At 36.4% G+C, this 14,960-nt stretch overlaps 1 protein-coding gene across 9 annotated transcripts in view; it reads right to left on the bottom strand.

Annotated features, from left to right (window-relative positions):
* LTBP1 (latent transforming growth factor beta binding protein 1) overlaps window positions 1–14,960 on the bottom strand; it is a 182,769-nt gene that overhangs the window by 66,224 nt on the left and 101,585 nt on the right. For all 9 annotated transcript variants that reach the window (XM_014876273.2, XM_014876299.2, XM_014876282.2 and 6 more), the window contains 2 exons: window positions 3,783–3,905; window positions 2,083–2,250 (listed from right to left, as the gene is read on the bottom strand). In XM_014876273.2, coding sequence (XP_014731759.2) covers window positions 2,083–2,250; window positions 3,783–3,905 — 291 coding nt within the window. The remainder of the gene's footprint in view (window positions 1–2,082; window positions 2,251–3,782; window positions 3,906–14,960) is intronic.

The raw sequence follows: 14,960 nt of genomic DNA, 5'->3' as shown, positions 1-14,960 counted from the left end.
TATGCTCCTGTCAGGGTCAGGGAGACCTTCAGGAGTCCTGAGGGGGCAGTGCTTCATTGTCCTTATTGCTCTAGGTAAAGCCACATTGGGATGAAACAAAAAAAATTTGGTGTCTTGTGTGGGAATTCTTATGGCTCCCCGAGGGATGCATCAAGTGGGGCATTGGTAAGTTCACAAATCCTGCTTTGAACACATCAGAGTTTTAAAATGCATTAGCATCTAAAATAAAAGCACAAAGTACTAGCTAAAAGCACTCCACAGGTAAGTTAAACTATACATTAATCACAGTAGGCATTAACTGCACAATGTGTTCTGATGGTGTCTTGGTAATAGAAAATATGAAGGGTCAAACTAATTAAATTGAGTGGATTCAGAATAAGGAAACTTTTTGCTGGGACATTAAATATCAAAACTTGCCATAAAACCATCCAGTTGAGGGTGGGAATTCTGGTCAAAGGAGTAGGACAGAAAATTTGATGCCTGTCCCTTCGGATGCATACTACATATGATGTAGAAAATCTTGCTTCAGGTCATATTCTCTCCAATTAAAAATAGAAACGTGAGCCTTATTCTGCCACAGCTCTGATAAGAGCTCTCAACACCTGGGCATACAAATCTGGTCTCTCAGTGTCTCTTTAGGAGATGGTTTACTTTGTATGAATATTTTAGAAGCTTTTTATTTTAGTGGCTTTTATGGGATGCTGCAGTAAATACATTACCCCCTTCTGGAGTATCCCACTTTCACACATTTTTCATAGAAAACTCTGAAACATTATGAATTTAACCTGTTACAGAAAGGAACATGTTTTTAAATCATGCAGGTAGTCATCAAATGGAAAAAGCTCATCAGAATTTTCTACTAAGAGATTTTCTTTCTAAAGTATTTTCATTAAGAAAAAAGTCACTAAAATAACCAATTCCATATGATACTTGATGTATTTTTTGTGACCAGATAGCAGTCAACATAAGGATGTATTCTGTGCTCCATTATACACACTATTGGGCATAAAGCCTCATGCAATATTCTCACAGATGTGAAACACCTGCACTAAAATTCCAAGTCATCTCATAAGAATATATTTTTTTCTCCATTAAAAAGTCATAGAAATATTATTTATCCAAAAGTGAACTGGAGTTTTAAAATCCTGATCAATGATCTAGTGACCCAATGGTCATGCAGGAAACAGTGGCTTTGAAAATCTATTTAAATGCTCAAAACTGTTGGTCACTTTCATTTCTCTAAGTCAAACTTAAGAAAGTAAGGAATCTGCTGATCTCATCATATCTCTGATAGTAGCTGTGGATTTCTCAAAGCAGCTAGCTGGGAAACAGAAATCTTTATAAAATACTTCAGGAAAATACATGACCTTCATCATGACAGTGACATCTGCAGCAGCAGCTTCAAGTAAGCACAGTGGATTGTCACTACAAATACCTGGGCAAAAATACTCAAGAGACTGGACATCATGTATATTACAGCAAGCAATGATGCTTCTAAAACAGATTAATTTGACCATACATTGGGGGAAAAAGATAATACTAAGTTGATTTTGATTGAAGACTCTATGGGCACTTAAGTTTCAAGCAACATCAGGGAATAAAAAGTACTTGAAAACAGTGATTAGTATCTATAATATGTGGTATCTTAATTTATATATAACCAGTCAAAGTGAGAGTGGTGATAGAATAAGCTGATATTTTTGAAGTGCTTATCTATTTAAATAACAGGAGAACTCCAAGGGAACACTGATGATACAAGAGAGCTTTATGTTTCAAGTAAGGAGTAGCACATTCCTCAAATGGATGGTAAAGGTATGAAGGAAGGTGAGAAAGCAGAGACAGTACCATGCATTTCCTACTAACTGTAATACAAACTACATCCCAGGCTGCTCTGTAACTGAATTCTCAAAAGCTGCCATTGTTTCACCAGAGCCTTTAACAACTGAAGAGTATTAACTACATTTTGGGTTACTTTTCCTGTATCTAAAGTATATACTCTGGTGGTTGTTTTTTTTTTAAAGCATGCATAACAAATGTAGGAGAGGTGGGCAAGAGCTTGTATTTTTAGTGGGAAGTTCTTACCTGTTCCTGGGAGTGGACACTTCTCACAGTGTGGGCCCCAGGCTTTGCCAACACTGCAACAGCAAAGCTGCTTGCTGAGCTGAACAGAGAGAGGATGCATGCACTGCTTTCCTGCACTAACAAACCGGTAGCAGGGTCCTTTCTCTTCAGCAACTACAGGGCTATCAGCTGCAATCAAAGTGGGAGAGAGGACAGTACTGTTCACATGGAAAGCAAAACAGAGGAACACCACCAGATTTCCAACAGCACTTAAACAGATTAATATTCTATCTGCAGAAGTTTTATTTCAAACTTCTAAGATGAGAATCACATTAAAAAAAAAAATCTTATTTTGCATCAAACACTCCTGAATTCCTACTTACCCTAGATCACGGATAAGAACTATTTCAAAGAGAAGCAACAACAAAAAAAGTAAATTCAAAACCAGCAGTTTCCATGCTGCCCTAATAAAGAGTGAGAACTGTCTCTCACTTGTACACAGCTGCTGAAGAGCATAGGCACTACACAGTTGTGTCAAGCTATAAAAGCCAAAAGAATGTCCATCTATAAGTAGGCTATATGAATAAGACTGCAAAAGCATTAAGTATCATATCATACATGACTTTTTTTTCATAAAAGAGACAATTACAAATTTACATTTTGCTATGCTTAGTTTTAATGTGGAAGAGCCAAAGGCCATAAGCTATGATTAGTATGAGGTAACAGAAAGACCCATCCAGCTTTCTAATTTATGCATTGACATTAATATAAAGTTAACAGTTCTGGGTACTATGCTCACATAACTCAAAAAATACAAAGACTACCTGATTTTCACCATGACAGTAAAAGCAAAAAACCAAAACCCAACAATCAACTCCTTTCTTCTGGTGTTCAACTGAAAAGCAGCATCAAGTTCTTCAAATTGCTGAGAAACTCTCCAGCAATTCAGTGTCATTAGCTAGCAGGATAAGATAGTTATGCTGGGAAAAAAAGGGAAAGAACTCACCTATGACTTGAGACCATATTTTATTTTATAAATGTAAAAACAGCTCAGAGAAAGAACTTAGGATTATAGCTATTTTCACTTTACATATTCTTAGCAAAAAATAAAGTGAAAATTTTAGTTGTTATTTACATTGTCTTTTCTTTCTGCAGAAGCAATTGATTGTAACCAAAGTGAAAGCTAACTAATAGAGGGAAATATTTGCATTCATGTAATTTACAATTTTTTCTTTCTCCTAATTATCTCTTAATTTTTAATTCTTCTTAATTAGAAGGAAAATGTGCCAAAGATCATCCTGGGCTAAATTTTTATTAATGGAAACAATCCAGATCAAAGCTGCAGAGTTAGAAAAGGGAGATGATTTTCGTTGAAACTAGCAGAGAGGGGAGTAAAAAAATTTAAGTGGAAACTCCAAACTGCTGAAAAAGACTGAATGTATGTGGAGGCTGGAGAGGGTCTTGAAGATTTGGAGACAAGAAAATCAGGAAAAAATAGCAAGGCTCCTGGGCAGGCACTGGTGGAGACCAAGGTTTCCAGGACAAAGAAACAGAAAAGAGCCTGGACCACTAAGACTGACTAAATAAAGTGAATAAACTGACAATATGAGTTGAGGCCAGAAACACAAAGGTGACAGATTAGAATAGTCGGGCCCAGTCAAATAAATCTCCATCTGAAATGTAGAATCTAAGTTGGCACTTGGATTAGCAATATCACTTACGTATGCATCTTGAGAGGGTAGGATCTGGCACAAATCCCATTTTGCAGGTACATCTGTAGCTGCCCATGGTATTCAAGCACTCACCATTAGGGCATACACCCTGTAACTGGCACTCATTGATATCTGTGGGAAAATTGAAAAAAAACAGATGCTGAAACATGTATTATTATTTCTCTTTCTTCAGAAGTTCTCTTTCTTGTTTTTTTTCAAATATACGAAGGATAACTGTTACAAGTTAACACTCTAATCAACTTTTTTTCCCATACTGACATGTGATTTATAACCTTTTAAAACACTGCTGAGAACATAACAGAAACACAATTATATTTATACATCATTCTTAAGTACTCTGAATTAGGAAAACAAATACACTTTGACTAGCTTATCAACCCTTCTTTTCCTGACTAGATGATTGTTTGCACAGTTCACAAGAACATTCACAGACAAGTTTTAACCAATCTAATATATTTTACAAAGGGTGGAACACTGCTTGCCACATTTAATACAGTTTTTAATAGTATTTATATTTAAGAGTGCTCCATGGTTCATTATGCTGAAAGAAGCACAATGCAGAACACTCTTGGGCACCAGGTGTGATTCCTGGGGATGGTGCTGTGCAGGATCAGGAGCTGGACTCGATGATCCTTGTGGGTCCCTTCCAACTCTGCATGTTCTGTGATCCTGTGAACTGCTTTAATAAAGTTTGCTGTTACAAGGCTACCTGTGCAAGTGTTGCTTTCAGGGTCTGACTGAATAATCCTCCCATTCCCCAAGCACTGGGCCTCAGGTCTGTATCACCCTCATGGTTGCATCTCTTACTCTTAAAACAGGACCTGTCTAACAATCATCTGGATACCATCTGTAACTAAGTCAGCCAAACTAGGTTTTATTTCAGGGGACAGCAACAACATAGTTTGCGCTGATAATCCAACCATCAAAATAGTAACAAAAATAAAATTAAAAAATCCTCTAATCCATAATTATCTGTGTTATAAATTGTGGTCTCCTCTTTCAGAAAAATTGAGCGAGTAGATTGAAATAGACCTAATTTAAAATATTTACATCTATTATTTTTCCATCAGACTTTTCCTCCCCATCTTTAAGGCTAGGAAAAAACACCTACCTTGCTGGGTAAACAAACTTCACGTGGAAGTTAGAAATTCCAGCTAGTTTTTCGAAAATCAGGTATTCGTGATAGTTCATCTAAAATATATCATATTTATTATTTTTTCTTTTAGCTTTTATAATACCAATCTCATTTTATTTGACCTCATTGTATTTTGCTTCCTAATTCAACACCATCACTGAGGGTAAGAGGTTGAATAAACAAAATATAACAGATGAGCTGAAAATGCACTTGGGAAACTTCTTCATCTTTCTCCGTAAATTTGGCTACCTGTCCCATGACACAGGAGTGCACAGTACAGCAGACTCTGGCAGTTGCTGTATCAACCGCATTTTTTTTCCAAATACTCAGTGCTGAACTTATGCCTCAGCTCTTCCAGTGCTATACCTAATATAGTATCTTGACACCACCTGGATAAACTTCACTTCTATGCACTTAGCTGCATGTGACAAGGAGCAGTAATTTATATCCTAGAACTTTGGATGAAATGTGATGGAAACCACACGAATTACAAAGGATCAGCTCTGCCTCAAAGGAATTTTCAAGTGAAATTCCCAGACTACATGACTTTCTGACCTCAGAGGGAGTGGACCATTTAAAAAGGAAAATGGCATAAGAAAAGAGCAGAAAAATCAGCTGAAATATTTTGGTACAGCAGTCTACTTTTTGTCCTGTCCAGTGTTTAAGTAGGATGACATCCCATATAAGAACAGGAGTATCTTATTTAAGGATTGTATTAATACAGAATATTTATCAAGGTAGATATTTTTGTATGCACATGAATTTTATCAGTTTCTTAAGTTTCTTTGTCAGACTAGTTTCTTTCTTTTCCCTGAAATCTCAAAATACACAGTTCAAACAGACCCCAGAGGGAAGATTATCACTATTTCAATACCATTACGATTTGTGAGTATTAAAGAAACGAACTTAAATCTTCACAGTTAGCAAACTAAAGACATTATTGAAACATCCCTGAATAGAAACATAGTGATGCTATTGTAAAGTTTTTGAGAGGAAAAGACATATTACTAATGTTCCATTTTCTAAAATTAGGTCCAACTAGGACCTGACAGAAAAAAAAAGGCTGAAATATCAATAAGCTAATACAAAGAAAAATACTGGAACACTCAAGAACCCTCTATTGAATTTTCTGTCTGCTGGCAATTTGGGCTGTCAGATCAGTCTTCGTATGCTAAACCACAAAACAATTCTACTTGCTTTGATAAAGCATTTTCTCTGATGTCAGAAATAAGTTAGAGGAAGAAATATTATTCTTTACTCTGAGTACAGGAAGAATGTAATTATCTGGGTTCGTTTCAAAATTAAAATCCCCAACACAATCACACAAATACACAGATTACACACATGCTTATGTGCAAAAACCACATACAGATTTTAGAGGAAAAGGAAAAACACAGGAGAAATTGATACACATAATGAAAATAATTTCTCTACTTCCTACATTGTAATACTCAGAGATTTTTAAGCAACTTTCTCCCTTTCCAAATTCTCAGTACACGTTTTTTCTTGCAGGAAAATTAACCTATACCACTGGGGGAAAATGGAAGATACCTGCCAAGTGACATACAGAATGTATCACTTTTTGGATGACCTTTTATGAAATTAGAATTAGCAGAATCGCTTTGTAGTGAAAACAGCATTTGAGTTTTACATCAGCAAAGAAGACAGCTTATTTTAAATAATGACAATTTGACTTGGATTTTATAATTCTTATTTTCAATAAAAAGACCAAGTCTCTTGTCTGTTAACAATTAAAATACATTGCTATTTACTTATATGTCAGCATGAAAAGGATGGCACTTTTTCTATCTAGGAGAGTAATTCTACCCTTCTACATGTTTTTAAGCAAGGTAACTAATTACACGGCTTAACATAAATGCATTTGTATTTTCAATGTTAAAAATTATTAATACGCATTCTTCACTTATTAGATTACTCATTTGCATCCACCTTCATTTTAAGGAATGTTAAAAATCTATATATGGATAAAATTTATTATTTGAATATTAGAAATATGAATGTTTCAAGACATTATTTACTAGAGTGGCTGATTTGTGGATACATGGGATCTTCCTATAATTCATGAACACAGTCGTCCTTCTTTCCAAATGATTCAACTATTCTGTAGGAAACATTAACAGATGCTGTCATTATTGCCTCTGTATTCAATCTCTTTACAGATGAACTGTTCTTGTATGTCCTGTACCAAAAACATAATTCCTCATTCACATGAGCTCTGCTGTTGATATTGAATGTGGGCGCTGCTATGATTAAGTACCAGCTTATATGTAAATACCAAATAACATTCCTTCTAGAGTTCCTGATATGGATATTCCTCTTGCTAAATTTGTCTAATTTTTAAAGTTAACTTCATCGTGCATGTTCCAGTGCCTCAGCATCAATTAATCACCGTGTATTTTAATGCCTCTTTTCCTGGTCATGTCTACTCAATGAGCTCATAGAATTACTGAGCTGATGCTCTATGCTGAATTATACAAGTTTGTCTAGGGATTCCACAGAAACAAGCCAGAAGCTGATTTAAAAAAAAAACAAAACAAAACAAACACACTCAAATTTTCAAAAGAAACATACATACACATAGGAATGGTGTTTAACAACTTGAGTATATTAAAAAAAACAACAAAAAACAAACCTAGATTTACTACCTATTTCACTACATTTCAGACTGTGGTAAAAGGCCACCTATCCAAAATGTTTCCTACCACCTGCCAGCTTGCCCAGCTGTGCAAATTGCACTGGAATCAACTTGTTCAGGCAGCTGGAAAGGAAATCTGATTCAAGATTAGCAGACTTTTTTTAGCCCTCTATTTCTTGTATATGGACATAAACATTCCAATTTTACATTAGTATAGAAATAAGAATATATTTTCTCCATTGTAAATACTAGAGAAAAATGTCTGAATAACGTCTTGTGCAGAAGTACACACTGATGGCGTGCTTGAGGAGTAATTTGATCAAATGCCTTTATCTACACAGAGGAAATACTAAGGGGCTAGGTAGCAGTACTATAAAAACCACACATATGGAAATAAAGCTTTCCAAAGACCAACTCAATCTAGACTTTCAGTTTTTGAGAAAAGCAGAGTAATGAAGTTCCATTGGTAAAAAGCCTTTGCACTAGTGAGAGAGAAAAAAAAGAATTTAAACAAGGAGATATTCCACACAGCAACTCACGTGACTCCTTAAAGAACTCTCACAGTAAGCACTGTTATTTATAATTTATACAGAACTGGTAAATAAAGCATTGATCTTTTAACAGTTGGTGTTTTGATAATATGAATGAGTTAAGCCTTTCTCAATGGCAATAAATGGGTATAACCCCCCTGGCACGAAAGAAGCATTGTCAATTCTGCACTGACTGACAGCCTGACCCTTCACTGTTACCCTTTAGTATTATCCATGCCAAATACACGGAGCTGGTCCTTGGCACACTGTGTCCCTAGATTTGGTAGCCCATCTCCATGAAAGTTCGGCTCATCCTTACAGTCAGTTGAGATGGCAGTGGAAGCCACATGCCATCCCAGTGGCCCTGCTGGTGACTGCTCTCACAAGTTCACCCAAATACACAGAGGCTTTGCCAGAACCAGGGGTGTAACAGTGATGTTGCAGCACTGTACGGATGAGCCTGCTGTGTCTCAGCTCCTCCTACACCCGTGTCCAAGCACAGCTTGATATATGGTGAGGTCAGGCACCACGCTCTCCAGAGCCATCACTGTGCTCCCAGCTCCAAATAACCCAGACACTGTAACCAAACTGCTGCTAATCTGTCCCACTGAGGAGAATTTAAAACAGGCTCTCTTAACAACAACAGTTGGTGTTTGATACCTTCCCACACATTTTTATCGGTCTTCTGGGTGTTAGGTCAGCCTGCTCTCGAAAAATGCAACGTGTTAATGACTCGCTGCCACTGAATTTCCTGGTGAAAAAAAGCAACTTATAACAGCCATTTTCCAACTGCATGCCTGTCTGCTCATGTGGAGAGTATGACTATGAACACAGTACTGTCTTCGTGACTTAAAAAAACCAACAGCATCAAGAACAAAACAACCCTCAAAAGCAACCAAGCAAAACAGGAAGGTGGGAACAATGTAAGATGGTGTTCATTTTAAACAAGTAACCACACAGTAACATTGAACTTGTCATAAACCATGATAACTATATAGCTTTACTAAGCCCAGAAACAGATTCATCTTCAAAGAACTTTACATTCCTTATTAGAAGATAAAAGTTGGAAATGAATGGATAAGTCAGATAACAAAAAGAAAATTTACTTATGTTTTTTCTGCTTGCTTTCTATTAATGTTCTGAAAGAAATTTTATTTTGATTTTTGTCCAGTGTAAGGCATTCATCAAGGTTTCATATTAGAAATATCCCAAAGCACTTAACCAGAATCTTGGTCCATATATATTTAACACAATCAGATGAACTGTTTTTACTCATGGCCACACATAGACATTTGCATGGGCTGAGTATCACAGTACTAAATTAAATTTTGTTCAGTCTAAGTGCAGGCAACAGTTAATATCACCTATTTTCTTCTAATAACTGTGATTTAGAGAAAGACTGAATATTCCAGAAGAAATAAAAAAATGCAGGAAGCTCCTTAAAAGCAACCTGACCCTTATCTGTTACTCTTCTCTAAATAGTTCTTGCTTGTCTAAAGATCAAAACCCCCAGTGATTTTTCAACATCTCCACCTATATTTCCAATAAGTACAGATTTACTTGTTCAGCTCTCTTACATAGACTGCACACTGGGAATTGCAATGATTGAAAAATAAGTGCATCAATCAAAACTTCAAATTCTGTCCTTAGATACTTACATTTCACTGACAAAGCATTTTCACACTTAATGGAAGGTTTCCCTCTTGCTGATGTATAGGTATTTATGTACAGAAAAGTACAGTGTAGTAGAATCTCTTTCTCAACCAAATGGCAATGCACAGAACTCTGTGCTGGAGGGGAGGACATGGTGCAGAAGGTCTTAACTTCCAATATTCTGCTTGCATTCTCCAGTTCTACACTGGCTTTTAAATTAGATTAAAACAGTGTTTGTGACTGCATTAGCTGCTGTTCAGCAACACTACTTTGGTTCTTTACTGGAATCCGGCAAGCAAGATCGCTCACATTTCCTTGAGCAATGTTATATTTAATTCAATCACATCCAGGAAGTGAATCATTTCAGCTTTATTCCAGGATTAATGACATTGTAACGCAGCCTGAGTATCCTTTATCCAAGAATAACAAACCACGCTAAGTGTAAACATCCAATCCTAGGAAAAATTCCTGTGCCTGCTTAAAACGAGATCTGTACCTGTCACTTACTGTTGAAAGAATATGCTTTGCTTGGTTACTGTAAAATATGTTGAGTTATTTACTACATCACAAAGTTCCTTTAATTTCCCCTTTTATTGAAATATCTTACTAGATGCTTCATCAAGCAAATATGGAAATGCCTCCTTCTGTTGTACACATTAACAGGCCAACACCACCTGAAGGTGATGGCTGCTACCAAGCAAAGTGGTGCAGAAGGACTATGGATCAGCAGAGAACTGCTCTGCCATGGAGCACCCTACAAAAGCTGATGGCTGCAGTATCAGCTCTGCAGTGGTTCCCTTTGGCAGCTCCCAGCTGTAAGGCTATTTAGGAAGAGAAGTTCTCTGTGTTTTGGCTGTGTTATCCATTGCAACAGCTTCTCAGGCCACCCAGGCCCAGCTGGCCTAATGCAGGAATGCTGAGGTGGTGTAAAGCTGTCATCTCTGCCTTCAGCCTAGTAAGTCATTCGGGCACACGGAGCAAGTCCACTGCCCACCCTTTGCAGATAGCGAGCAATGCCCGTATTTGGTCACAGACACGCAGGAATTTGAAACATTCCTATAAAATTAAATTCATTCTTTCATTTCCAGGCTTAGCACATTGAATTCATGCTCATCAAAATCATCACTGCTTGGAAATTTTAACTACATTTGAGTATTAGCTTAAAATTCTACAACCGAACTTACATGTTTATTATCATGTTCTGCAATCTTCTGATATTATGTTATTTAAATCTATCTATTCATTTTGAAGAAATGCAGTCTGTGAATTCAAAAAAGGTCAGAGGTTACTGCAAGAATTTTGAACAATGCAAATGCAAAGAAAAATAGCCTTTGTTTTTTGAAAGAAACTACTGCTACTATTGATGTAAATAATGCAGTTATATTTATTTTCAGGAGCACTGATAGCTTGGAAACGATAGGTTCCACTACCAAAAGGGGACTGAGGTTTGATTTCATCACTATTTTATGCTGAAGTAACTAAAAAAGACATTTAAAATTTTCATAAACAAGGCTGAAGGATGTTAAGTGATTTAATATTAACTTTAAAAATAATCCCTCTTTTGAAACAATAGATCTCACTTGTATCATTGAGTTTGCTATATTACAAATTTGGTAAGTGAATTTTGATTACATGAATTAATCATCAAAAAAACCAGTGAACAATTTTCAGAGTCACATTACATGCACTAGAAGAAAACAACATATAATTTCACAATTTTTAATACAACACATAAGAAGGTATAAAAAACTAAGTATGCAACTGCTTTCATCTAAGACAATAATGGTATCCAGAAAATTCTTATAAAATTTAGACCAAGAATAGGAACTTCTAGAAGCAGGGATTTCTATTCAGACCACGACAGCCCAGGAAACTTCACGGAATTATTCAGAATAAACTTGTGGCTAGAAAAGTACTGCAGCCCATCTCACCCCCTCTGTCCCAAGTGGCTGGTGCTGGAGGACACAAGCAATCTCAATAGCTGATTACAGGCCTAAGCACTGTGGAAAGATACATTTCTGAAGGGGGACTTGTACAGTTAGCTCTGAAATTCTATCTCTATGCTTATCAAAAACTGACTTTGTTTAAATTACTAAGTAATAAAACCAAATGGAAAATATTTGTTCCCTTCTGATACAGAGAGAACAACTTGCCTTTCAATAAAACATTCCACTGCTTTTAAGCAAAGAAACTTGTCTAGATCAATTTTATACTAATTAGAATTTGCCAAAGTATTTATCCAACTTCTTAATTAAAAATGACCTAGTCGGTCATTAAATGTTATTTAGTAATATCTGCCTTGATTGATGTTTTTATGCTGTAAGTGCTTTAATATGCAAAATAAATCATGCTGTAAATTTAGACTGGAACATATAATTAATGTCAATCGTGAAAATTTGACACATTCTGGTAGGTTACATACTAGCTCCACTGTGAGTTCTGTCTGATTGATCTCCAAATTGACTCAATATACAGGCATCAGTTTGTATTCTCTTTATGAAAATCAATTGCAATCAACTACCTATTAACACCACAGAAAATACTGCTCCAACTGTTTCTGCTATAGCTACATTAACCACTATTAATATCCTCTAAGAAAAATACAATATCCAGATTTTACTCCCTCCTTATAGTTGATTGTTTCAATGTGAATGAGAGGTAAAAGAAACAAAAAACAAGGCTTTGTTGCTAAAATAAACTATTGCAATGTTTTTTAAAATTACAGAGAAAACGATTGCTTATTCTAAGAAATGACCCACTGATTTGTGTGAGCTAGCAGAATAGCAGCAAAAAAATTCACTCCAACTCATTTTGTGCTTTTCGCATGGAATTTACTGGAATGCAAGTTTGCAGAGCCACACTTCTCAAACACATAATCAGTGTCCAAACAGCAACCCAGCCCAGTTTCTGGAGATATATTTATTTCTCACTACAATCATCACAAAAGAACTTCTTTGAAAGATGGCTGTTGACTTAGTAACTAAGTAACATTAAACAGCATTTCTTATTAACAAGTTCTTTTATTACTTAAAAGTAGTGAAATAAATATACAACATGCAGAGAAAACACATTTATTACTGTATTTTAGGGACAAATGTAGAAGGGAAGAATATACCTTCAAATTCATCTTAAATCGTGATGAAGCCAAAGGAGAAGTGCTTCAAGTCCCCCGAGCATGTGATTATAGAATTTGATCTATCAACATACAAGTACTAGTTTCTGCAAGCTCATAAACATTTAATTTTTAAAATATAGGGATTTTCCAAGTACTTCTGTGCACTTTTTACTTCATTGCAAAACAACAAGTGTTCAGGTATTTTTCCAGTTCTTCAAGATAAGATTTCTAAAGTGCTCTGTTGGCAATATGTTAGTTTCCTGAAAAATGAATCCAACCTTTTCACCAGCTGTTTTTTCCATTCTATTTCAGTTTTCCAAGAAAACCATTAGCAGACTACGGAAACAGTAAGTATAACTCTAAGCAGGGAACCAGAAATTAGCATTGCATGTGGATTCTGACAAAGAAGTTGCAACACTGATAAGCTGTATTTTGGCTCTAATGACAGCCTTAGGGCATCCATGTGTGTACATGTAATAAATCACCCCATTGAAAAGATAATTACTGGGGGGGGTGGGGGAAGCTTTCTTCATAGTAATTACACTAAACTGCTTGAATTAACATACCCACAGATGGTTCTTTGTGGTCCTATTCACACATTAGAGAGAAGAATGCTTGATTACATTAGTTCACTCACTTGAAAGGAAAAAAAAATAATGATCTGGTTATTAATCACACTAATACTCCTTAGTTGGTGAAGCTTATATAGACTTTTGACTGCAAAACCAAAGTAGAACAAAAGGTTAATTAGGCTTTTCGGCCTCAGTTTTCAAAGGCAGTGAAAGTTGGACAACATCTAGGTGAAAAAACCAATCTCTTTTAGCTGCAGGCATGGATTCAGAAATATATCCCCATTACTATTTGGTCTGGCAGCCCTGGCCCTTTCTATGCATGGACACAGCATGCATATCCCTTCAGCAAAGAATAATCTAATTAAAACTTACACTTGCATATGGACATGCTGTTCCACTCCCCTCCAATTTAATTGTAAGGATTCTTAAAGGAATATGAATACTCCCACGCCAGCAGTTTAAACAGTTTTGTACAGCTGTCCGTGTTAGTGATATGGGCAGCTCTTTCTTCATTAGCCCTGTCTTCTTCTCTTATAGAAAAGCATGTCTGCTTCAGATAAACAAGCAGGACACTTCTGGCTGACCCATTGAGAAGCACACGCTAATAACCATTTGAGGGCTGAAATGCACCCTGCCAGCAGCTTTCACATATGAAGCCAGCTTTCCTGAAGAACGTTTAAAAAGAGGTCAAAATCCTGACCCTCTGAAAGAAAATGGTAATCTTGTTATTTACTTCAATAGGACTAAATTAAACTGTGACTTTGTTTCAGAGGTATTCCTTCTCCAGTTTGTATCTCCTTATTGGAGTGTATTAGTGAGCAAATTACCCAGAGGTTATTCAAACCTCAGTAAAGCACTAAGAGCAACCTTCAACAGCCACTACCTCATCCCTCTCCAGAAAGCTAGGAGATTGTTCCCATCCTAAATTCATCAACAGTCTACTCCCTGGTAAGATAACCCTTCTATCATTTAATGATTAAACACTACATTATAAATTTCCATGTACCAACTGCAAATTATATTTGGAGTCTACAGGCCTGTCACTCTCTTCTAGGATAGTGACAGCAGTATAAAACAAATTGTTTAAAGCCTCATATTTCTTGCAGTTTTAGTCATGTAGTACAAAAATGTGTCAGGGGAAAAATTACCAAAATCCAGTGCAAACCCCAATGATTAGCCTAGCAGGTACAGATCTATTTCTGTACACCACCGTGGCAGTACTCAGTTCCCTCTTATGCTCCCACCCAGAGACATATGTTCTCTCTCTCTATCAGCCTGTCACTGCTCAGTGAAACAACTTCCTGGCCAATTTCTGGCAATCTTCACAAGCACCAGACCATTCCTAACTGTCCATAACCCCTGAATAAGGATCTAAGTTTCCATGCAATAAGATTTGCAAACACCTAGGTTCAACCCCTTGAACCAAACTGAATGCCCTACTCGCCTTTAAATGCCTGCTGGATTGCTGCTGTCTGAAACCGTAGTGTATTCTGTGGGCTACACAC

Source organism: Sturnus vulgaris, chromosome 3 (genome assembly GCF_052056855.1).
Source record: "Sturnus vulgaris isolate bStuVul1 chromosome 3, bStuVul1.hap1, whole genome shotgun sequence".
NCBI classification, from domain to species: Eukaryota; Metazoa; Chordata; class Aves; order Passeriformes; family Sturnidae; genus Sturnus; species Sturnus vulgaris.
This window is presented reverse-complemented; position numbering and strand designations above follow the sequence as displayed.